This window comes from Myodes glareolus, chromosome 7 (genome assembly GCF_982192425.1).
Source record: "Myodes glareolus chromosome 7, mMyoGla1.1, whole genome shotgun sequence".
Lineage (NCBI taxonomy): Eukaryota > Metazoa > Chordata > Mammalia > Rodentia > Cricetidae > Myodes > Myodes glareolus.
The window spans coordinates 25,007,957-25,031,700 of NC_142032.1; the positions used below are offsets into that span (position 1 = coordinate 25,007,957).

At 44.8% G+C, this 23,744-nt stretch overlaps 1 protein-coding gene across 4 annotated transcripts in view; it reads left to right on the top strand.

The window, feature by feature from the left end:
- The window catches only part of Ide (insulin degrading enzyme), a 92,646-nt gene extending 73,239 nt beyond the window's left edge, over positions 1-19,407 (top strand). For all 4 annotated transcript variants that reach the window (XM_048438922.3, XM_048438920.3, XM_048438921.3 and 1 more), the window contains exons 17-25: positions 206-326; positions 2,107-2,198; positions 2,357-2,468; positions 6,988-7,155; positions 9,878-10,150; positions 11,527-11,588; positions 15,508-15,580; positions 16,530-16,597; positions 17,284-19,407. In XM_048438922.3, the coding sequence (XP_048294879.1) occupies positions 206-326; positions 2,107-2,198; positions 2,357-2,468; positions 6,988-7,155; positions 9,878-10,150; positions 11,527-11,588; positions 15,508-15,580; positions 16,530-16,597; positions 17,284-17,379 (1,065 nt within the window). In that variant the 3' untranslated portion in view covers positions 17,380-19,407. The remainder of the gene's footprint in view (positions 1-205; positions 327-2,106; positions 2,199-2,356; positions 2,469-6,987; positions 7,156-9,877; positions 10,151-11,526; positions 11,589-15,507; positions 15,581-16,529; positions 16,598-17,283) is intronic.
- The last annotated feature ends 4,337 nt before the right edge of the window (positions 19,408-23,744 follow it).

Consider the following 23,744-nt stretch of genomic DNA (forward strand, 5'->3'; position numbering starts at 1 on the left):
TGCCGCCTGGACAATGGAAATGTCTGCCCTTTGATGTTAGAATCAGAGAAGGGTTTTAGTTACTGTGCCTACTTATATAGAAGAGAAAAAAAGTAAATATCCTTGCATTCCAGTTACACATAATTTATGTAGAAGAACTTGGATTATAGCTGATTTTTTTTTAATTGACTTTGAAAATTAATGAGCTCGTGTTTCCCTTCCCTAGTACATGCGCTCTCTGACTAACTTCCGGGCGGAGCAGCCTCACCAGCACGCCATGTACTACCTCCGTTTGCTGATGACTGAAGTGGCCTGGACTAAAGATGAGTTGAAAGAAGCCCTCGACGGTGAGACTCTCCTACCTAATTCTCTACCCTGGTTCTAGTCATTCCATTTCCGAGGGCTAGGCAGCAAGAACCTCAGAACTTAGTACGGTCCAGTGACATTTACCAACTGCCTCACACCCAGCTCTGCCTGTAGGTTAAACAGTGATCAGCTAGAAGGGTCTGTGCATCAGAGACTAGAGCTGGGAAACATTAAGTAGAAAAATCATCTCAATAAAGATGGGATGATGGGTGTTAGGCCAGGAAGCTAGTGAAGTGCTCCCTAGGGAGCACAGTGGACAGTGGGAGTGGACCATGTTCCAGCTCTGCAGCGACTTAGAACTCAGTGACTCAAGATCAAAAACAACTTCAGACGTGTGTGTGTGTGTGTGTGTGAGAGAGAGAGAGAGAGAGAGAGAGAGAGAGACCTTTAAAACAAGGCAGTAGCTTATATTTTTGTATTGAATGATAACATCTATAAAATGCCTGATCCATCATAGATATTTAATTAATTAATTAAATTAGTTCCTAAGGAAGGACCAGAACATGTGCAAGGAATGTGAGAAGCAGGAAAATTACTGCTGGGACATGGTATAACAATTGTCACAGGCAGTGTCCACCCACAGATGCTTCAATTAGTAAAAATCTGAGAGAAATGCAGCTAGTGAGATTGCTCGATGGGTAAAGGTGCCCGCACCATGCTGATGACTTGAGTTGGATCCCCGGTACCCATGCGGCGGGAAGAGAGAACTGAGTCTTGTATATTGTCCTCTGACCCCCACATTCACCACCACCACCACATATGTGTTGCTACTCTCCACCCTAGACTGCCGTAAAAAACAATCAACACATAAAAGTTAATGCAATAAAATTTTAATTTAAGAATTTGAGAGAAAGCGGTATTTAGACGGTCTTAAACCATCCCCCCAAACAAGTTAATTCTAATGGGAAAACTTGACTTTGAAAGGCTTTGGAAGTGAGCACTTCCAAATTACTTGCTGAACATACACGAGCCACACCGTTATTACCTAAAAATAAAACAGTGCATAATGAAAACCCCTGGTAGACACTACCTTAGCCAGGTAACTTCTGATAACAGATCCAGTAGCATGAATATACCCCCTCATGCACTGGGATGCACACTGCCTCTGCGGTGCGTCTCCCTGCTCGTGTATACATATAGTTTGGTCGTTAGAAGACACTAGGTAAACAAAGGAGTTCTGAGGAACTGTTTCCAGTTGTAAGGACGCATGGCCAATAATTGTAATACAAGACTATAGATTAGATACTGAAGAGAAATAGGGCATTCTTGTAAAAACTGAAATTCAAGGCCAGGATTGATGGCACATATCTTAATCCCAGCACACTGTTGCAAAGACAGGGAGGGAGATCCTGGTGAGTTCAAGGCTAGCCTGGTCTACTTACAAGTTCTAGACCAGCCAGGACTACACAGTAAGACTGTGTCTCAAAAAATTCACAAGGAAAAACTAAGACTGAAATTCAAATAAAGACTGTGCTTGGGTTAACAGTATCATATTAGCTTGGTGGTAGCATGCTTGCCTAGCATATACAAAGCCTTGGGTTTGATCTATAGGACCTTGAAAAAAAAAACATAGTGTATTGATTGCTTAGGTTTTGATAATCATGTTGTAGTTCTTGAAATATGATAACATTAGACAAATCTGGGTAAAGAGTCTAAAGGAACTCTAGTATTTTTGTAAGTTTTATATAAATCTGAAATTATTTCAAATACAAAGTTTTGTTTTAAAACATGCAAATCTTACTGTTTCTTACTCATTTCCAGATGTTACCCTTCCCCGACTTAAGGCCTTCATACCTCAGCTGCTGTCACGGCTGCACATTGAAGCCCTTCTCCATGGAAACATAACAAAGCAGGTACATATGGGGTGAAGTTTTAGCAATCTTTTGTGGATCGCTATAAGAGATTTTCCCTTTGTTCTGTCTTAAGACTTGACCAGCACAATGCTGAGTACATTAGAATTCTAATACTCATTTTTTAAAACTAATAGGCTGTAATATTTCTTCTCCTTCAGGCTGCATTAGGAATTATGCAGATGGTAGAGGACACCCTTATTGAGCATGCTCACACCAAGCCGCTCCTTCCAAGTCAGCTAGTTCGGTACAGAGAAGTCCAGCTCCCTGACAGTAAGTGAGATGTTATACCTTTGAAAATGGGTTGCTCTTATACAGTAATGGGGCTTGTTACAATGAGTTGAATGCACTTGGAGAATAATATATGGTTTAATGTCAAAGATCTACATGAATCCTCTGTTCTTTATAGAAATGTGATTATAGGTAGGTAATTTTCCCAGAGAATTCTCTGGTTTGTGAGCCATATACATGAAATTGAAAGTAGGCAGTAATTTTAAGGAGATTGATATTGGAAATTCACTAGTATTTGAATATAGAGGAATTAGAGAATAAAACTCTTATGCTGGGTAGTGGTGGCACACATCTTAATCCCAGCACTCAGGAGGTAGAGGCAGGTGGGCCTTTATGAGTTTGAGGTCTACAAAGGAGTTCCAAGACAACTAGGATTGTTAACATGGAGAAACCCTGTCTCAAAAAAAAACAAAAAACAAACCAAGCCAAAACAAAACAAAAAATGAAAACAAGTTATCTTATAGCTCATGAGATATGAGCTGTGAGGCCTGGAGATTGGCTCATCAGGTCGTGTGCTGTTCCTGGAAAGGACCTGACTTTGGTTCCTAACACCTGTGGGGTAGGGGTGGCTTAAAACTGCCTATAACTCTAGTTCCAGGAGAGCTGATGCCCTCTGGCCTCCATAGGGCACTCATGAGCACAGATACACCACATACATGTATGCGCGTGTGCACACACATGCACACAAATAAATAAAAAATAAATTTTGCTGGATATGGTGGTGACTTGGGAAGCAGAAGCATTTGGGTCTGTGAGTTCCAGACCAGGGTGGACTGCACAGTGACTTTCAGGCTAGCCAGAGCTACATTGTGAGACTCTTGTCTAAAAGAAAAAGGAAAGCCAGTGGATGTGGTGTAGAATGCTTGCCCAGCACACACAGAGCCTTTGATTTGCTCTGAGCAGAGAATTAAAGTGGGCATGGTAGTATATTTGTATTCTGAGCACGTGGGAAGTGGAAGCAAAAGAAGGAGAAATCAAGACAATAAGTTAGAAACCAGCCTTGGGTAAATGAGACTCAGTGTCAACAAATAAAAGTTGAAGAAAACTAAGAAGCAGCTGAAATCATGGCACTCATTGGCAGTCCGCTGGAATTGCTGGAGAGGATAGTTCAGAATAGTCAGGGTACAGACAACAACATATTCCTTATGGACATGTTTCTAGGGGAATAACATTAGGAAGTACTTTTATTTATATTGGATTTATAATGTCAGATTATAGTTACACTAACAGTGGCATCTTTTGATATAAAAACTTAATGAACATTGTTTCAGTGTGGAAAACTTTAATGGGGAAGATACTAGACCAAGAATGAGGGCATCGATATTTTTGGCCATTCTTCATTGTTGGCATTCCCTGTACATACATTGTCTGTGTCTCCTGCTCATTGCTCTTTTACCTGCTGAAATGCTGTTCCTTTTCCTGCTGCTCAGGCACTCATGTCTGTATTCTAGTCCTCTTCCCAGGCCTATGGTGCTCCTCTATTTTAGTCAGTTTCCTATAACCATGACAAAATACCCAATATAAAATATATTTTGAGTCACAGTTTTGAAGGTTTCGGGTCATGGGTAGCTGGTCTTTTGCTTTTAAATTTTAACTAAACAGAATATCATGGGAGTACACATGGAGAAGGAGTCCCTCCCTCCTGGCAGCCAAGAGAGAAAGAGAAGGGAGGCTGTGGTCCTAGCATCCCTTTCAAGCATGTTTTTAAAGATTTAACTCCCTTCCACTAATTCCCACCTTCCAACAGTGTCTAAAGCTGGGGACCACACTCTTTAGGCTAGGGCTGCCGCTCAGTGGGACAGCATCTGTCCAGCATGTGGCCCAAGGCTTGGGCCAAGCTGTAACACCCACTACCCTTTCCTGACTTCCTCAGGGGGAGTAACTACTTGCGAGTTTTTCTGAACACTTTGAAGCTCTCAGCACTTCTGCTCTTTCATGTGTGTTAAAGGGCAGCTCCATTTTATGAGATTATACATTCCTTTAGAGCCAGGGTTTCTGCTTTGAGTAGCTACTAAAGCAGCTCACATGTATTATTACTTCACTGCACCTCTGTTGAACACAGCTTGTTCTGCTGTTGTGCATGGCCAACTGTCACAAAGTGGGTGATGGTCGTTACATGCTGCCTCTAATGTGTCCCTCAGTCAGGGCATGCATGGCAGAGAGGATTAATTAGGATCTGGTGAGCACAAGCTGTCCCATTGGGCTGAGCTTGGAGCTCTGTGGTTCAACATGTATTTAATGGCAGGTGAGGGTGGTCCTGTGTTTAAGCCTCAAACCAAAAGCAAAAAGAAATCACAGCATTTCCCTTTACTCCAAGTGGTCCAGTCTAGAAACAATTTCGAAGTGGAGCTTTTCCTGCCCTCCCTCCTGTCCTCTCCCAGGGGCCTGTCTTTGCCTCCTGATTGCGCGATCAGTTCCCTCATTTTCAGAAACAGCACAGTTTGCATCCCATTCTCAGAATGACGGTGTTAGAAAATGACTCTGATTTAGCCGACTGATCAGATGTGAATGCCTTAAGTAACCCTTCACCTGAGGCTCCATTGGTCTGCATCTGCAGCTGGAAGGCAGAATCTTATGTGTTGTGAGGGAGGAATTATTTTGAGATACATGTGAAAAGCTGGAAGAGGGTCTTAAGACATGAGTCTTAGAGCCCACGAACCCTTCCCTCTTCTGAGGAGAAACAGCACTGGCAGTGTCTACTGGGAGGCGGTTTATTAAGTCAGGTGTCTGGTTCATGCTAGAATCCTAGCACTGGGGGGTAAGACAGGAGAAGCAGGATCCAAAGCCAGCTTCAACCACATAGCAAAGTCAAGACCAGGCTGGGCTATGTGAGACTTTGTCTCAAAAAAAAAAAAAATTGAAAGAAAATTGTCAGTCAAGGGGGTAAAAGATAAAGAGGGTGTTGGGGAGCACACATGTAACCTCAACCTCACCTTTTATGAGTCAGAGGCAGAAGGATTCCAAGGCCAACCTGGCTGTATTAATTTGCTTTCTGTCTCTGTAATAAAACACTGACCAAAACTAACCGTGGGGGGAAGGATTTATTTTGGCTTACAGGTTACAGTTCCTCATCCAGGGAAGCCAAGACAGGAGCTCAATGCAGGTGCTTGAGCAGAAGGCATGGAGGAAGGACCGTGGCTACTGACTGACTTATTTCTCATGGCCTACTTGGCTGCCTTTCTGGGAGTGTTTTGTTTTGTTTCTTTTGGTTTTGGTTTTGTTTTTTTTTATAAAAGTTTATTAATTTATAAAAGTTTCCATTTCCGCCCCTCCTCCCAACACCCTCCCACTTCCCCCACTCCCTCTCCTCCTCCCTCTCCATCCCTAAGAGCAGTCAGGGTTTCCTGCCCCGTGGGAAGTTCAAGTTCCTCCCCCCTCCCTCCAGGTCCAGGAAGGTGAGCATCCAAACAGACTGGATCCCAAAAATCCAGTATATGCAGAGGAAACAAGTCCCAGTGTCATTGTCAATGACTTTTCAGAAAGACCCCGTGCCAGCCACATTCAGAGAATCTGGCCACATTCAGAGAATCTGGTTGGATCACATGCTCGTTCAGTCCCAGTCCAATTGGCCTTGGTGAACTCTCATTAGATCAGTCCCCTTGTATCAGTGGGTGAACGCACTCCTCACGGTCCTGCCTTTCTTGTTTATGTTCTCCCTCTGTTTTTGTTTTTTAAGACAAGATCTCACAATGAGCCTTGGCTGGTCTAGAGCTCACTAGGTAAACCAAGCTGGCCTCAGACTTATAAAGATCAGCCTGTCTCTGCCTCCCAAGTCCTGGGATTAAAAGTGTGCGCCACCACACCAGGCTGGCATTTTTCTTATACAGTCCACGCCTACCTACCCAGGCATGGCACCACCTGCAGTGGGCCAGGATAGCTGTACTCTCCCCTGTGGATGACCTATCTAGAAAATACCCCACAGATCAGTCTGATGAAGGCAGTTCTTCAACTGAAATCCCCACTTTTAGATTTTGTACTGAAATGTTGAAAACTCATCAGCATGTTCAAGGCCAGCCTCAGATATATGGTGAGACTTTGTCTCAAAAAGCACTAAGAAAAAAATAATAATAATACCAAATGTTGGAGGAGACTGCTCTGTTTGTCCCCAGACACCCAGACCCCAAATGACCAAACAGAAAGTATATTAATTACATCACTGCTTTGACTAATTAGCTCAGGTTTCTTATTGGCTAGCTCTTATATCTTGAATTAACCCATTTCTATTAATCTGTGCATCACCATGAGGTTGTGGCCTACTGGCAAGGTTCCAGTGAACTCCAACAGGCATCTTTCTCCTCTGGCTGCAACATGGCTTCTCCCTGACTCCGCCTACTTTCTCCTCTATCTTTGCTTGGAATTCCCACCTTGCTCTATTCTGTCCTGTAATAGGTCCAAGGCAGCTTCTTAATTAATCAGTGGTATACAGAGGGGAATCCCACATCAACCAAATATACCATTGACTTTATTAAATCACAGACACTCTCTTTTTGCAACTTCTCAGGAGGCTGGTTTGTTTATCAGCAGAGGAATGAGGTTCACAATAACTGTGGCATTGAGATCTACTACCAGACAGACATGCAGAGCACCTCGGAGAACATGTTCCTGGAGCTTTTCTGTCAGATTATCTCTGAGCCTTGCTTCAACACACTGCGCACCAAGGAGCAGCTGGGTAAGAAGTCAGCGGGGATTGAGGATCCTGGAAACCCTAATGAATAGCTTTTATGCTCAGCAAACACTCTGCCCATGGAGTCACATGGCATTGTGTATGGAGCCTGCTATATTTAGAGGGACTGTGAAAACCTTGTTTCTAGGGAACTGCTTCTGAAAGATGAGCAGTTAACGTCTTGCAGACATAGGAGCTGTTGTTTTTTTTCTTCCTCCTCCTCCTCTCCTTCCTCCTTTAGATCCTTCTCTTCCTCTTCCATCCTTTTTGTGAGGAGGATTGAACCCAGACTCATCTGAAGGTGCTAGGCAAGTCCTCAGCACTAATGTTAAAGCGATTCTTAATGAGATGATGCAGGATTTCCAGAGGGAAGAAAGAATGCTGAGAGTAGGCTTGTAGGTAGGGAGGTGGGAAACAAGTCCTAAAGAGGAACTTAGCTTTGCCAAACTTTTGAGTTACCTGAGGGCAGGTATTATCTCTTCCTCATCCTGTATCCCGGGCACAGGGGGAAGTAAGCGCTTGCAGTTTTAGACTTGGAGATCGTGGCAGGTTTGTTGGATGAGGCAAGAAGTTCACCTTGGCAGATGAAAGCATCACCCTCCGCTACTTAGACAGTTCTATGCCATTCTGGGCAACATGAGACCCATCTCAAAAAACCAAACAACAAGAACAAAGAGAAGCTCAAAGAAACACCAATAACAACTTGGAAGGAACATTTTGAAAGGATATGGGCGTATCTCTCACGTGCCCTATCATTTTAGAGTCGCCCCCATGCTAGGTGCTGAGAATGGAAAATGGACACGTCATGGATAGTCCTTTTAAGGAGCTCAAAATGGCTGACCTATAAAGGAGTAATTATGTTTCAGTGTGGTGTTCCTGTAAGAGCATTCAAACAGCAAAGCTCCTAAAGATAGCAAGTTCCCCAGAGTCCCAGGTTCCCAGACTGTCTTTAGTGGTAGATCTGTGCAGAGCTGCGGAAGGAAAAAGCCAAGAGCTAAATGGAGAAAGATTTGGGGATTTTAACTCTGAGGGACAGTCCCTTTTAGCCTGTGAGGACTGCTGCTTCTCAGGTTGGGGCATGATGGCACTACATCCGGTGGTTGCTGCAGTCTGATGTGCACAGGGGCTGCGCACTGTCTGTGGCTGCCTATCATGCCTCACACATTGTTGGCAACTGAGGAGCGGAGCCTCCACATTGCTAGGTACTCTCCGGCCAGTGTCTACAGCCTGACCTCCCGAGCGCTGTACCCACGTGATTGACAGATGAGAATGCCTGAGACCTGTGCATGCTCTGAAGCACTGACTCACTTAGCACGTTCTCCAAGTCTGGTGTTACAGCTGCAGACTGTGATTGGTGCTCCTGGGCCACAGTAGGTGCCTATGGGCACATAAATGAAACCACCACCAGTTATACACTGGAATTCCATTCTGGCAAGGGAAGGGGACTTTCTATGACTGCAAAGGCTGCTACCTGGCAGCATCTAGGCCCAGTGATATATATGAGACATGAAAGACCACCAAGGTGGGTGAAAACAAGATCTTTGCCTTGTAACAGCTGGACCCAGGTTTGCTGCAGGTACCCAACTAAAGGAGCATGTCCATGTGCCAGAACATGGAACTGTTGACAACTCATAAAGAAGAGACTGAGACTGACCATGATGCTTTGAGCGTACCTTCTGCATGTACAGTGGCAAGTGTTGGGTGCTAAAAGCCACCAGGGGTATGCATAGCAATTTGCTGTGTACCAGGAGGCCTGATGCTACTTTGACATCATGTGGTGATGGCTGGTGCATCAGTGGCAGGCATCCAGTGGGAAGTCTGTGACTGCCGAGGAGAATGGGCAGCTGACTGTCCCAATCAGAGATGTAGGCCTCTTCCTCACAAACCTGGTCAGTAGTCCTGTCTCTGTGTTTCATAGGAAATTGGTGTTCTTGACTGCCACAAAGTCACAGGAACCTTGGACGCCAGCCACTGAGAGTGGGTGCTAGCACTGTTTGCTTTATTTGGGCAGCTCCTCCAGACATTGTCGTATACAGGCACTCAGGACCCCATTGTGGTTCCCTTAAGGTAGCACCCATCCACCTACCTGTACTAATTCCGGAGGAAAAAAATTCACATGAATTTTTCTTCATCTGCCTACTAGAGCCTTGTCTACAACTAAAACTTTTCCGTGGTAACTTTGATGTTTAGGTTTCACTATTGAATTTGAGCAGGAAGATGTAGTTAGAGTGGCTTTCAACTAGACAGCAAAATAAAATTATGTCTACAAAAAATGGGAGCTGAGAGGTAGGAAATGTGTTGTTGGAGGGGTGTATATAAACACACAGGATATAGATAGAGCTGTGTCCTCCAGTTAACCCCATCCTAGAGAGTTGTCTTATTCAAAGCTGATCCAGAACAGATTATCAAGGAAATGCATTGTAGAACCAGGGTCGTGTGGGGAACTTAGATGGTAAAGCAAAGAAGGAGTTGGGACTTGGCTGAAGCGTGAAAATGAGCAGTTTGTGGGAATGGATACCCTGAGCTTAGACAGGGGCAGCTGGGAAAGTCACAGGATGTGGATTTGAAGGATAAACATGGTCAGCCTCTAGTTTCTGTTCTTCAGTGAGCCATTCAGCTTTGTCCTGAGGAAGAAGACAGTGTCTTAAATGGTCGTATTTCTTCCATGTGAATGAGCTAAAGTAGATTTTATTTGCTCTGATCCTGACTGGCCGTGTGTGTGCTTCAGGCTATATCGTCTTCAGTGGACCTCGCCGAGCCAATGGCATCCAGGGCTTACGGTTCATCATCCAGTCTGAAAAGCCACCTCACTACCTGGAAAGCAGAGTAGAAGCCTTCTTACTCACCATGGAGAAGGTCATAGAGGACATGACGGAGGAGGCCTTCCAGAAACACATTCAAGCATTAGCCATCCGTCGACTCGACAAGCCAAAGAAACTCTCCGCCGAGTGTGCCAAATACTGGGGGGAGATCATCTCTCAGCAGTACAATTATGACAGAGGTAATGTAAAAAGGGCTCCACGGTGGAGTGGATGTGAGATCTGAGAGCATCAGAACCATTCTATGCGGTATTTGTTTCGTAGGTGTTTGTTTCAGCATTGATTTGGCAGCGTGGTAGGGTGGCACATCTTTTAAAAAAATATTTTTTTAAAAACTATTACTTAGTTAATGTAACAACCATTTCCTGCTAGAAACTATCTTCCCCAGAAGTAAAGCTGGTCTCTGTGTCCCATTAACTCCCTTTCTGTCCTGTCAGTGTGGCACTGGCCCATGAGCATCCATTTCCCTGATGTGACTGGGGGAAGCATGCAGAGTAAACATCCAGACAGCAAGGGCCTCCCCTGCACAGTTTAGGAATCTCCAAAGATCCACGCATTGGAGCGTCCTGCGTGTCTGATTCCGTTCCGGTTTCAGTACAGAAGGTTTAGCCGTGAGGCCGAAGCACACTAGATGTCAGGAGACAGGTTTTATTCCTGCATCACCAAGCTGACAGTCTTGACCAATCACCCTTGTTCCTCACTTTCCGTACCTGTGGCTTTTGTTGTTGTTTGTTTGTTTTTGTTTTGTTTTACTACTGAGACAAGGTCTTAATACGTAGCCTTGGCTGATCTGGAGCTTGCTATGTAGACTGAACTTGCTTCAAACTCATAGAGGTCTGAATTCTGCCTGCCTTGGCATTTCTTTTGTTTTATTTTGTTTTGTTTTTTGAGACAGAGTTTCTCTGTAACAATCCTAGCTGTCCTGGAACTAGTTCTTGAAGACCAAGATGGCGTTGAACTCAGAGATCTGCCTGCCTTGACATTTCAAGTGCTAGAATTAAAGGCTTGCATTACCTTGCCTGACCTTCACCTGTGGTTTTTCTAACAGTTGGATCTGCTTATGATATCGATGGCTACTGTGTTTGACCATTTACCACGTGCCTGACATCATTTGTTACATGTCACCTTCTTGGTTGTCATTATAACCGTACTTTGTGGTTGCTCCCTTTGATCTCCAGATAAGGAAACCGAGGATTGGAAACTCAAAGTGACTGGTTCCTGAGTCAGGTCTTAACTACTGTAGCACAGGCAGTTACTTTACTTGGCATCTATCCCCTGCCTACTTAGCAGATGGTGGCTTTAAATTGTGGATACCTGGTCTGGAGAGAAGAGCAGCAGGTGTCTTAGTCTGAACTGGATCCCTAGAACCCACAGGTGCAAGGAGAGACCCAGCCAAAAGCTATGCTGTGACCTTTACAGACACACAAATGAAAGTAAAAGTTTTTAAAATCATGGGTACCTAACAGACTTAGAGTGAAATGTATTGTCATTCAGTGCAGTATTTTTAGACTGTTTAATGTAAAAATATTAATAAATTTCTGTTTGGTTGCCCTTTCAGATAACATAGAAGTTGCATATTTAAAGACGCTTACCAAGGATGATATCATCAAGTTCTACAAGGTTAGTGGATTTGTTTTTTTTTTTTTTTTAAGGTTAGTGGATTTGTTATCTAGATTTTATTTTATTTTCTAATTAGTATTTGAGTGTTTAATGTGTATTGTGTGGGTGCATGCATGTCAAGGTCAAGGCAGCTTGCAGAAGTGGGTTCTCTTCTACCAGTGGATCCCAGGTTGTCAGGCTTGGTAGCAGGCGCCTTTTCCCACTTGAGCCATCTCATCGGCTCCTAAGTTTTGGTTCATAATGAACTGCTTGCCGTACTGTGTATTGAACTCATTCACACTGGAGGCGTTTTTGTGGAATTAAGGATTTGACACCTTGACCTGTTACTGTTAAATACAGTCCTCTCTGCGCTTCAAAGGCCGCAATGGCTCTTCTGGCTTCCAAGCCATTTCCAGGCTCTTTTTCTGTCTTTTGCTTCTACCATGCTGTTTAAATAACTTTGTCGAGCTTTTCAGTGGGCAGGGAGAGTCCTTAGTCCATTATCTACAGGGCAGCAGCAGGAGCAGGTAGGGTCTCTGACTACACACTAGGTCTCAGATGTCCCACCCTCACCCGCAGCACGATGAATAAAAACCCAGAGACAGATATTGGGGTTCAACCTGAAGGTCAGAAAAGCAAAACAGCCAGCCACTGGCTCTTACCTCTACCTCAATCTGAAATGGTGATCCTGCCTCCAAGAATACCAGAATGAGATTGAGACTGAGAGCTGTCTCCTCCCGTATTATATCCATCTCGAGGGCTGGGATTAAAGGCCTGCACCACTGCTTCCTGGTTTCTTTGACAAACTAGTGTGGCTACTGGGATTAATGGAGTGTGCCACCATTGCCTGGTCTGTAAGGCTGACCAGTGGGGCTGTTTCACTCTCTGAACTTTGGACAAGCTTTATTTATTAAAATACAAATGAAATATCACTACACCCACCCCAAACCAGTGGAGCTGTGGCTTCAACCAAGGCACCTAAGCTTTGAGGCCTCAGTTTCCTGGTCTACAACATAGAGGTTCATCTGAATGAGGTATGCAAGTGACATTTGTTAGTCTTGGGCTTTCGACTTTATTTTTTTTTAATATTTATTTTTTATGTACACTGGTGTTTATCTTGAATATATATCTGTGTGAGTGTGTTAGAGAGATCCCCTGGAAATGGAGTTACAGGCAGGTGTGAACTGCCTCGTGGGTGCTAGGAATCGAACCTGGGTCCTCTGGAAGAGGGCAGCCCAGTGCTCTTAACTGCTGAACCATCTCTCCAGCCCAAGGGCTTTCGATTTTAAATCAGAGTGTTTTTCTTCTAAATGTTACAATGTAAATTCTAGCTGTGTTTCTTTACTACCTGCAGGCCGTTGCACTTTGTGAGGACAAGTATTTCTTCTCAGTTGCTTACAGATGAGGATGACCACATTCAGTCCTGCCTGGGTTCTGAGGTCATCATCCTAAAGTATCATTAGTCATACCTGTTCACAAAAGGCGACATCCCAATGTAACCTGCAGTAATGCCTCTAGGAGGAATGACGTCTTGCTGTTCTCTACATATGCTGTTGTTTAAAATTTCAGTACCTACTTGATGAGTTTGAAATTAGTGATTATAAGCTAAGTGGAGGTGGCACACGTGTTTAATCCCAGCTCTCAGGAGGCAGAGGCAGGCAGATCTTTGTGAGTTCGAGGCCAGTCTGGTCTATAGAGTTCCAGGATAGGCTCCAAAGCAACACAGAGAAACCCTGTTTCAAGGGGTGGGGGAGAAGAAAGAAAATAGTGATTATGGTACTGACTCACTCTTGGATTTAAAAATTAGAGTATTTATGCCAACTTGGCTAAGTGCAGAAGAGACTTGCTCTAACTACCCTCCAGCTAGCATTCTGATAAGCCACAGCTGGGGGAAAAGCTTTCACGGGCATAGAGTGCATTAGCACCTAAAGTGTTGCAACCTGTGTTTGATTTGTCACAAGTAACGCATTCCTAAACACTTTTCACTATGGAGCCTTTTTTTGCAAGGAATTTATAAAAGGTATCTAGAGTTCTGGTTTACAGAACGTTTCAGTAGTTCATTTCTTCTTTAAAGAAAAAAAAAAGGCTTGGTAAGGAAATGGAAGCCAGTGTGAAACTGTTTCAAGTTGACAGTACACGGTGAAGAGGGATCAAGAATAGAACTTTGCTGTCAGCTGTGGTGGCACACACCTTTGGTAGAAGGGGCATATGATGAATCTCTGAGTTCAAGGCTACACAGTGAGACTGTGTATTTTGGGGGAGTGTGGTTAGAGATGAGTCTCACTATTTAGCTCTGGCTGTTCTAGAACTACTATGTACACCAGGCTGGCCAGAGATCCACCTGCCTGCCTCCCAAGTGCTGGGATTAAAGGTTTGTGCCAGCACCACTGAGCTGAGACCCTGTAGTTGTTGCTGTTTGTTTTTAAAAAGAATCTTTGGAAGCAAACTTTTGACTAGAATAAGAAGTTCTCAAGCAAGGTATTCCATGGTTCTGGATGCAGGCCTGGAAGCTTCTAAAAGGAGAGGTCAGAGCAGCCTTGGGAGGCTAGTCCAGGCTCTGTCAGGACTGGGGGAGCTAGGGTAGGACTTGCTACGCCACAGCAACAAGGCTTCCTCTTAAATACCCAACGCCAGTTTTGTGATAATTGTCCTCACAGCTGTGGAGTGGTTTGGTTTGTCTTGTGTCCTTTCCCCTTTGAGAAGCAGACATGTGCCATCGGCTAAGGCACCATGGGAAGCTTCATCCCAGTGATTATTCCTTTGGTAGTAGCAATAAAGGTCCAACCTTAGGGAAAGGTCAGGAGCTAGGAGAAAGTTTGGCTGTAAGCAAAGGGAATCCCTGGAAAGAACCCAGAGACGCTAAGAGCACATACAGGCTGTGACTCAAGCACAGCGTTTCTGTTGTCGAGTCCACATCGCTACAACGAGCCGCATCATGACACTGAAAATAATGTGAGTGCATGCAGGAGACTGCCACATACATGTGAGAGATGAGAAGCCACAGCTTTGCCAGCTGACCCCTGGTACCGAATTTGAAAGTACTTAGAGATCTAACAAGGGTTGTGATTGTCCTGAGTGAAGACCACTGGAGGGGCCAGCATAGCGGCGCAGGCCTGGAGTCTTAGCACTGGGTAGGCTGACGCAGGAGAATTGCAAGCTCAAGGCCTGCCTGGGCTGTATAGCAATCAAAGAAAGGGAGGAAAGGGAAGTGGGGGAGAGGGAGGGAGGAAGGGAGGGAGGGAGGAAGGAGGGAAGGAAATGGTAGGGAAAAGAATTGTTTACGATCCCTAGGTGACAGAGACATGTGGCTCAACAGGGAAAGGCACCTACCATAAGATTAACCCCATATGGTAGATGGAAAGGACAGACTTCCTGTAGTTGTCCACACTGTGCCCATCCCCCACAAAGAATAAATGTAAGGAGAAAGGTCAGCCAGGCGTGGTGGCACTTGCCTTTAATTCCAGAATTTGGGAGGCAGAAGTAGGCAAATCCGTGTGTGTTCTCCAGGTCAGCCTGGTCTAGGCCATCAGTGCTACATAGTTGAGACCTTGTCTGAAAAAAGACCACTAGTAAATACTGAAGTAGGTGTGTAAGCCTGGGCATATATTAACTATGAGTTTGAACAAAACACTCAATTCCCTTGGGCTTTGCTACCTCATAAAGGTAATAACTCTTGACTGTGCTGGGGTGGGTGTAGCCCCATGGTAGAACATCTGCCTGGCATGTATGAGGTTCTGGGTTAAATTCCAATCATCACAAAAAGAGAATTAAGTCTTTCCTGCCTCCTGGAATCTTTTAGAGTAAAATCATGTGAAGGTAAAGGAAAGAAAGCTTCCTTTTGTACCTAACATGGTGACTGACTCTTCAGACCCTCAGAGAGAACTTCACTCTAAGTTTCTTTACAGCCTAAGAGGGTGACCTTGGTTTTCTTTGTGCATAGGAAATGTTGGCCGTGGACGCACCAAGGAGACATAAAGTATCCGTCCACGTTCTTGCGAGGGAAATGGATTCTTGTAAGTATTGGATGCTTGTAACATGAGGGCTGGCTTGTTGGGGTATCTGTCCCTCCCGGTACCCCACAGCCGGCAACTCCCAAGGAAAATCAATCACACAGAGATCTCTATAAGTTATAAAGCTGATTGGCCCATTAGGTCAGGCTACTTATTAGCTCTTATAACTTATGTTACTCCATTATCCTTATCTACGTTAGCACATGGCTCAGTACCTTTCTCAGCTGGGCAACTTACATCTTTCCTCTCCGGTGGTCTGGGCAGAACTGCGGAGGGAGCTTCCTGCTTTCCAGAATACTCCAAGTCTCTTTGCTCCACCTCTACTTCCTGTCTGGCTTTCCCGCCTATACTGCCTGCCTGGCCAATCAGCATTTTATTAAAATATGATTGACAGAATACAGACAATTCTCCCACACCAGATGCTGACCTTCTAAAAAATTCCATTTCTACTCTGATACTGAGCCATATGATGGCTGTCACTCACCTTAGAGAGCAGCAGAAAGTGGAGATATAAACAGAAGGTCCTAAGGCAAGGTCTGCTCTATTGAAGCAGAAGTTCAGGCAGAGGGAATGGAATGGTGGAGAAAGCCAGTACCCGCTGACAGTACCAGTGTGGGCTGTAGGGAAGGCCTGCAGGTGGGGTCACCCGCATAGTCCTCTCTGGCTTTCCCAGGAGCTCAGAGCCTCAGAGTCTAATCAAGTCAGACCTGAGCACTAGAGCTGCAGAGGCCCAGGCTATGTGGGCCTCAGTGACGTCAACATAGAGCCAGTGCTGGGACAAGCACTCAGGCCTTGCAGCAAGCAGCTTGGGAGAATCTGAAAAGTGTGTCAAGGGCTTAGTATGGTTTATTTTTCAATTGAAAAATTTTCAGTTTTTAAGTCTAGCTTGGATTTCTTGAAAATTGCTCTTAATGCAAGTATGAATACGCGTAAAGCTTTGGCTTCCTTACAGGTCCTGTTGTTGGAGAGTTCCCCTCTCAGAATGACGTAAACTTGTCAGAAGCACCAGCCTTGCCACAAGTAAGAAACATTAGACAGGGTCTGAGGACTTCTAAAGGAGCTCACTCATCAGAAACCTTGGAAACCTAGAGGTTCAGGTCTTCTCAAATGCCCCATCACTCAGCCTCTGGCTTTTCTGCCTTTGCCTCTGTTTTCTTTTGTTTTGGGGTCATGTAGCTCAGGCTGACCTGAAACTCACTATGTAGCTGAAGTTGGCTTGAACTCCTAATCCTGCCTCAACCTCATAAGTAATAGGAATGCAAGTACCACTCCTCCTGTCTTTGCCTCTGGTCTGGACTGTCTCACTCTGTACCAAGTCATCTCCAGCCGTGTCTTTCCCAGATTTGAGTACGGGAGTGAGAGTGTCTGACCCTTTCCATAGTGCCTCTTTATTTACTAATCTTGAAAGACGAGCATTTACTTAAAGGGTAAGAAAATGGGCAATGTTATTAGGCTTTTGCTAGGTGTTTGAGTCAGCCCGTGCATGCCCAGGTGAAAGCCAAGAGTCATCTGGCCCAGAGTTCCATCTACCATGGGTCTCTACAGACTCATTCATGACCCTCTGACCCAATTTGAGTATATGGGTATCTCCTTATTGTAAACACCACCACGTCCCCGCCACCTCAGCCTATCCCCAAAAGCTGATATACTGTTCAGTCTAACTTTTAAATTAAACACACTAAAGAAAACTTTTTTTTCCTTTTCAGCCTGAAGTGGTTCATAACATGACAGAGTTCAAGCGTGGCCTGCCACTGTTTCCCCTTGTGAAACCACATATTAACTTCATGGCTGCAAAACTCTGAAGAGAATGGATACGTTCCTGTGTCTTCAAAGGCCTGGGAAAGCAATCTTAACCACTTGAGTAGTTTCTGGCTTGCTGTTAGAGAGACAAACAGAAAAGAGTTATCAGACATTATTATATAGAAATGTTAAAACCCAAAGTAATAAAATTATAAAATCTTATAGATGTAGAATATTTTTAAAATACATGCCTCTTAAATATCCTAATTTTTTTTCCTTTTTAGTCCTAAGAGAAATTCCCCTACATTAACTGTTTAATATGAAGAAGGATATCCCAGCAGAATCTTTCTTCCTTATTCTGTAAAATAGTCTCTTGTCCCAAGAAAACAATTTTTTCTAAAAGGCTTCAAACCATTTAGAAATGATTACCTTTTAAAGAACCAGCCCTCAAGTCTGCTTTCTATTTGATAGTTTCCTAAATCAACAGAAAACATTACATTTGGCAGATAATGCACAAAGCAATGTCATGTTCTTTATTAGGTTATTACTGATTATCTAAGGCATGATTTTAAAGTTTTTATAAAATTTGGGTATGTTTTTTAATCTTCTTAGTCAAATGCTGGAAAGCCCTAGAACACCTGATTTACAGTGCTAGAAACACAGATTAACCTTACATCACAATTAGAATTTCTCAGGATTCCTGTGGGTTCTCTCATTGAATTCTGTTGGCGTTTCTGGTTTTCGTAGTTGGTTTGCAGTGTTCCACCAGCAGGCAGATGCGTGCTTCTGTGTATAGGGTGTGAGACGTGCCGTGCTCAAGTCTGCTGTTGTCCCCCTTGACTCCTGGGGGACATTGCCATCAGTGTGGGAACTAAACCACTGGGAGCAGATGCAAAGCCACACCTGCAGTCTTAGACAGCCAGTCTCCGAAAGACTCTAAACTCGCTGCTGCTTCCAGTCTCATCTTGCCTTAAGTGATATTTTTTTGAATATATGAATATAGACATACAGATGATGACTGGAGTGGGCTTTTAAAAACTATTTTTTTCCACAGGATACTATTTTAGGTGAAGATGTTACTGTAGATTCAACAGCTGTTTTAAAATATTTGCTATTATTAAACCTTGCTTCAAGAACAAGCGTGGCTGTTTCCACACACAGGCAACAGCAGTGGAAAGGGCTCCTGTTTGCCACCGACTCAGGCAAAGTACAGAGCGGCGTTTCCAAGAAACATTTGACTGCTCTGTACGGCTTGGTTTGCCAGGATTCTCTGCTACAGAGTCTTGGCTTTTCACAGCTTAAGTTTCCATATTTGCCACTTTCCAAACAACATGAACTTGGGCGGCTGTGGAGACCGCTCTCCCCGTGGTGCTGCGACTGACTTTTATCCACACGTTTTAAGAGTCTCCCGGTGAGAAACCTGTCCTTGTCTGTCCCATCAGAAGGTGTGAGTCATCCTTTCCTTCTCGTCTGAGCGATTGGCCCAGCCGCCAAGGCTGACTTTAAACTCCTGATCCTCCTGCCTCCACCTCTCAAGTGCCGGGATTTGGCGTGCGCCACCCTGCCCGACGTGACTATGCAGCTTTTCATCAGACTGCAAAGTATATACAAGACAAATCTAAAACTAGTTCTGAGTGTCTGAATCCATCACTGTAAACGCAAATAACAGTCTGCTGCCTTTTCTGTAAGCAATTACGTGGCGATGAGTAACTTAGCTCTTTTCTAAAAGATAGGTACAGTTATGAGCATGTCTTTTGTATGAGAAAAGGCACTTGAAGAGACCGGAAAACAGTCCCATGTCGTCTTCACGAACCTGCATGTGGTGTTCAGTGTGCTCCCGAGCTCCTGTGTGTCTCTTGACATCCTGACGGGTTCATCTCGGTGGGTCCAGGCTGTGGTCCATAAACAAGAGCAGACTATCCAGAGACTGCCATGTTCTCAAGCTTCACAAGTGAGATTTGTGAAAAAGTTATGAGTTAGCAGAGTCTTTAAGAAGTCTTTTTAATCAGTTGGTGTGTAAAAGCATGTGGCACTGCCGGTGTGGCAGGTCCTAGGATTACCCTGTTTACAATAAATCTCCTGAACCGAAACTGTGTGCTGGATTATTTCATAGTTTGTGTGAAACGGTGCCCACCCTCAGCCTCCCCTCAGCGTTCAGATCTCACAGGATTCCTTGTGTCTGCTATTCTGTTGCAGAAAGCAACATGTTTGTGTCTGTACACACAGATGTGCATGTGTTGGTGTCTGTCTGCTAAAGTGGCTTTTGTAAGCTAGGAGCCTCAGTGTGGGAGACCAGAGTCCTGTTGAGCAGTTCCACTGACACAGGACAAGAGCAAGTCACACAGACAGATTAAAAAAAAAAAAATGGAAGGTTTGATTATCTGTTCTCAAAGAGTTCATAGTTAAAACTCTTCTCCCCAGTGCACACACTCAATTAGAGCAAGAAATTACACTGATTTTACATTGATATTCTAGGAAATACAGAAGGGAACCCTTCTCCACTCAATTAGTATTATTTATCATGGTAGCAAAATGGAGAGGAAAACCAGCCTAGGATCAACCATTTCAGTAGATTAATAAGAGTATTTTAGGAAATTTATGAAAATGTCAACAGGCAGAGAGACTGCCTTATCCCGCTCTGGGACTTTATGAAATAGATACAGCTATTTAATGAAGGAATGCAGACATGTCTCCTTAGGCCCTCATGAGAACTCCCTCTCTAGTCAGACTGTGTCTGAGGTCCTGGGCAGTGCAGATATCAGCACTGGGAAAATGTGAAGCTGTTCATGGGCAACATGGTCAGATGGTCATGAGGATCTCCAGAATGTATGTGCATGTACAGGCAGCGGAGTTAAAATGCTTCAGTAACTTGAAGTATGAAGAATTTCAGGGTAAAGTTACCAGAATATGGAAACTTACATACTAAAAATGTAACCAGACGCAGCTAGCTCTCCACCAGGTCGTGGCTGTGCAGGCAGGGAGGACATGGAAGTTACGAGAAGCCTTCAAACAAGGGCAGCATGGAGATTTTATAATAAAAAGGGCACACGGAGCTGCTGTGCTGGCTTATGCCCAGCAGGCAGAGGCAGGCAGATCTCTTGAGTTTGAGGCCAGCCTGGTCTATGTAGTGAACTCCACAGTGGCCAGGTTATATATTGAGATCCTGTTTCTAAGAGGGTGGGAGTGTGAACAAAATGAGATACTTTTCCATGAGGGTTGCCTCTGGAATTGAGGCTGGCCTCCATCCTTGACCCTCCTGCCACCAGCTTCCTCGTGCTCAGATTGCAGACCATGTGGCTAAGAAGTATGTTCTAAAAAGGGGGATTTAAGAGTTCATTTATTTAGGATCCTTAATGGTTGGCACACACAAAGACGGGCATCATCGGTTTTTCTAAAGTTCACATGGGTGTGTCTGGAGATACTGGTACACACTTGAGGTGAGAAACACAAATCCCAGGCTTTGTCCCCAGCTGAGTCTGGCTCTGCATGCCTGTCATCCCAGCAACTGGGAAATCGGAGACATGAGAGCCAAGGGTAACCGAGGCCATGAAGAAAGAATCTGTCTTTAAGAAAACAAAAAGACAAGGAATTCGCCCTGAACTTTTGTGGCACAACTGAGTGAAGATGGATATGTAAGAGGCCACTTCCTGGATGCTGGAGTTAGGCTTTGGCGTCTTTCCCAACAGTGAGTTTATCTCTTGGGACTCTGCGATCGGCTATGAAATATTAATTATTTCTATTTTATTTTAAAGTAATGGTGTGTGTTTATGTAAGTGCATGTGTGTCTGTCTGCTGGTGTCATTCCTCGGGTGTTTCCCACCTTATTTTATTTCGTTATTTATTTTGTTTGTCGAAACAGGGTTTCTCTGTAGTTTTGGAGCTTGAACTAGCTCTGTAGACAGAGATCTGCCTGCCTTTGCCTCATCTGCTGGGATTAAAGGCGTGAGTTACGACTGCCTGGGCTTTAAATCTTTTATTTTCCTGGGGGATCCAGATTAGGTCATGCTGTCTGGCCAGCAAGCCCTGTCACACCTAGCTTTTAAAAAAAAAAAAAAATCTTTTTTGTTTTTTAATTGTGTGAGGGACTTCACCACCAAGGTGGAGGTCAGAAATAACCCAAGATTGGTCCTCTTTCCACCATGTGGGTGGGTCCCAGCAAATGAACACAGGTCCTTCTTGCCAGCCACTTTTTTCTTCTGGAGACAAGATCTCACTATTTAAAATAGGCTGCCTCAAACTCGCAGAGATTCGCCTGTCTCTGCCTCCCAAGTGCTGGAATTAAAGGCATGTGCCTCCCTGAATGCCTGCCTCTTTTGTAGTTGTTTAGATCTTGGTCTTGGGTCCTGTTGTAGTCCTTCTTGAACTGGTCTGGGGAAGGGCGCTGCTGACGGTGCAGAGCCAGCACTATCCGCCAGAGGGAGAAAGAACACTTCTCGGTGAAAAGTGCTCCCCACAAAACCTGATTTCAGTGCCAGCTCCATTTTATGTAATATACCAGTTGGGGCAAAAATGTAGCAAGACCCGGGCATGCACATCCCTTAACCCAGAATTTAGGAGGTTGAGGCGGGGGGGTTGCAAGCTTTAGTCTAACTGTAACTACACAGCAAGACCTTGTCAAAAAAAAAAAAAAGGGTAGGTAAAATGATTGTTGGTCCTGTTGTTTGCCCTCCATGGAAACTGTCATTAAAGAAAATGCTAAGAACTGGCTTTAAAATACTTAGGGCTTCAAATGTATCTTAATTCATCTAATTACGTGAAATTTTTATCTACAGGAATTTTCCATGTTAGGCTGTCAAAAAAAAAACAGACCAGAAGAACTCCCTTCAAAATTGGGACCCTGGCTGGGTGGTGGCCGTGCACACCATTAATCCCAGCACTCAGGAGGCAGAGGCAGGCAGATCTCTGTGAGTTCAAGGCCAGCCTGGTCTACTACAGAGTGAGTTCCAGGACAGCTAACCTGTCTCGAAAAACAAAACAAACAAACAAACAAACAAAAACCTGGGACCCCGTGTGTAACTTCCCTTCCCCTCCCCTCTCCTGCCCTCCTCCTCCTCCTCCTGAGCCCACGTCTTGCTCATGTTTCACCTCTGTGCTTTAAGGTGCCCATCCCGACTCCAAGCTCTTCGGTAACTTGATTCTTCTGTCCCTTTGTCACCTGTAGGTAAGTGGATGGAGGTGAAAGCCACTCCAAAGTCTGCTCAGGAACTTGTGCTCCCTCCTGTCCTCGCCCCGTCTTCCCAAGGTGCAGCAGCCATGGCTGTCCCTGGGATGCCAAGTTGAGGACAGAGGCTGCAGCTAAAGATGGCAGAGAGGCTCAGGGATCCCTTCTTGGTGGCCATTCTGAGCAGTGACTATGGCAGTGGAGATTACGGAGCTATGAACTTGGTTTTGAGGTATGAGAGCCACTGCTGGACAGGCTTCCCTTTGCGGATAAAATTATTCCTACGCAGTGCATCACTGACATCCACATGTTGGGTTAGGCTTCTGCGTAGGGCGTGTGTGCAGGGCGGAATGTGTGTTGTGGAGTGCCCGTCCAGGACCAGGGGAAGCAAGAGACAGAGCCTTCGAGGGTCCGACTGCGTGGGTCTCATAGCACAGAGGGGGCGTGCCTTCCAGAAGCAGTCAGGCCTGCAGGGTACTTTATAACTCCACCACCACCATCCTTGCCCTCCCCTGCCTGCTCCCCACCTCCGCAAGCTAACAGATGAAAAGAAACTGCATATTCCAACCCCCTCCCTCCGATAGAAATCAGGACTGGGGAGGATTGGCCCAGAGACTGGGACAGACACACATAGATAAATACACACACACACACACACACACACACACACACACACACAGCCACCTAGTATCACCCAACCATGAACCACATGGAACTTCTAAACCTGGAATACAGGTGGCCCTCTTATCTGGCTCTCTGCTCCTTGGTCTGTCCCCAAGGACTCTGGTGTCTCCAGACACACGCGCAGGCTTTCCGACACCCACTACACTGTGTAGACCTCTACAGGGCAGCAGTGTCTGCTGACTGTTTCCCTCCTGACAGCTCCAGTCATCTTCCTCTTCCTCCTGGGTGTTTGCTTCAACTGTTGCTGCCACCTTCAGGTGGCTCCTTTTATTCTGCTTCGTTTTCATTTGGGAATGAAAGCTGAGTTTCTAACCTTTGGACCTTGATTTTCAATTCAGTGCGTTATCAAATATTAACAAATATTAACACCACAACTGGTGCATTAGCTTCAGTATAGAAATTTGTGTTGGCGGAGTGCAAGAATATCTGTTTATTTTGAGATAGGATCTCATTGTGTAGTCCTGACTGTTTATAGACCAGGCTGGCCTTACACACACAGAACTCTGCCTGCTTTTGCCTCCCAGGTCCTGGGATTAAAGGTGTGCACCGTCACATCTGGCCATTTATTTTTAAAACTTTATT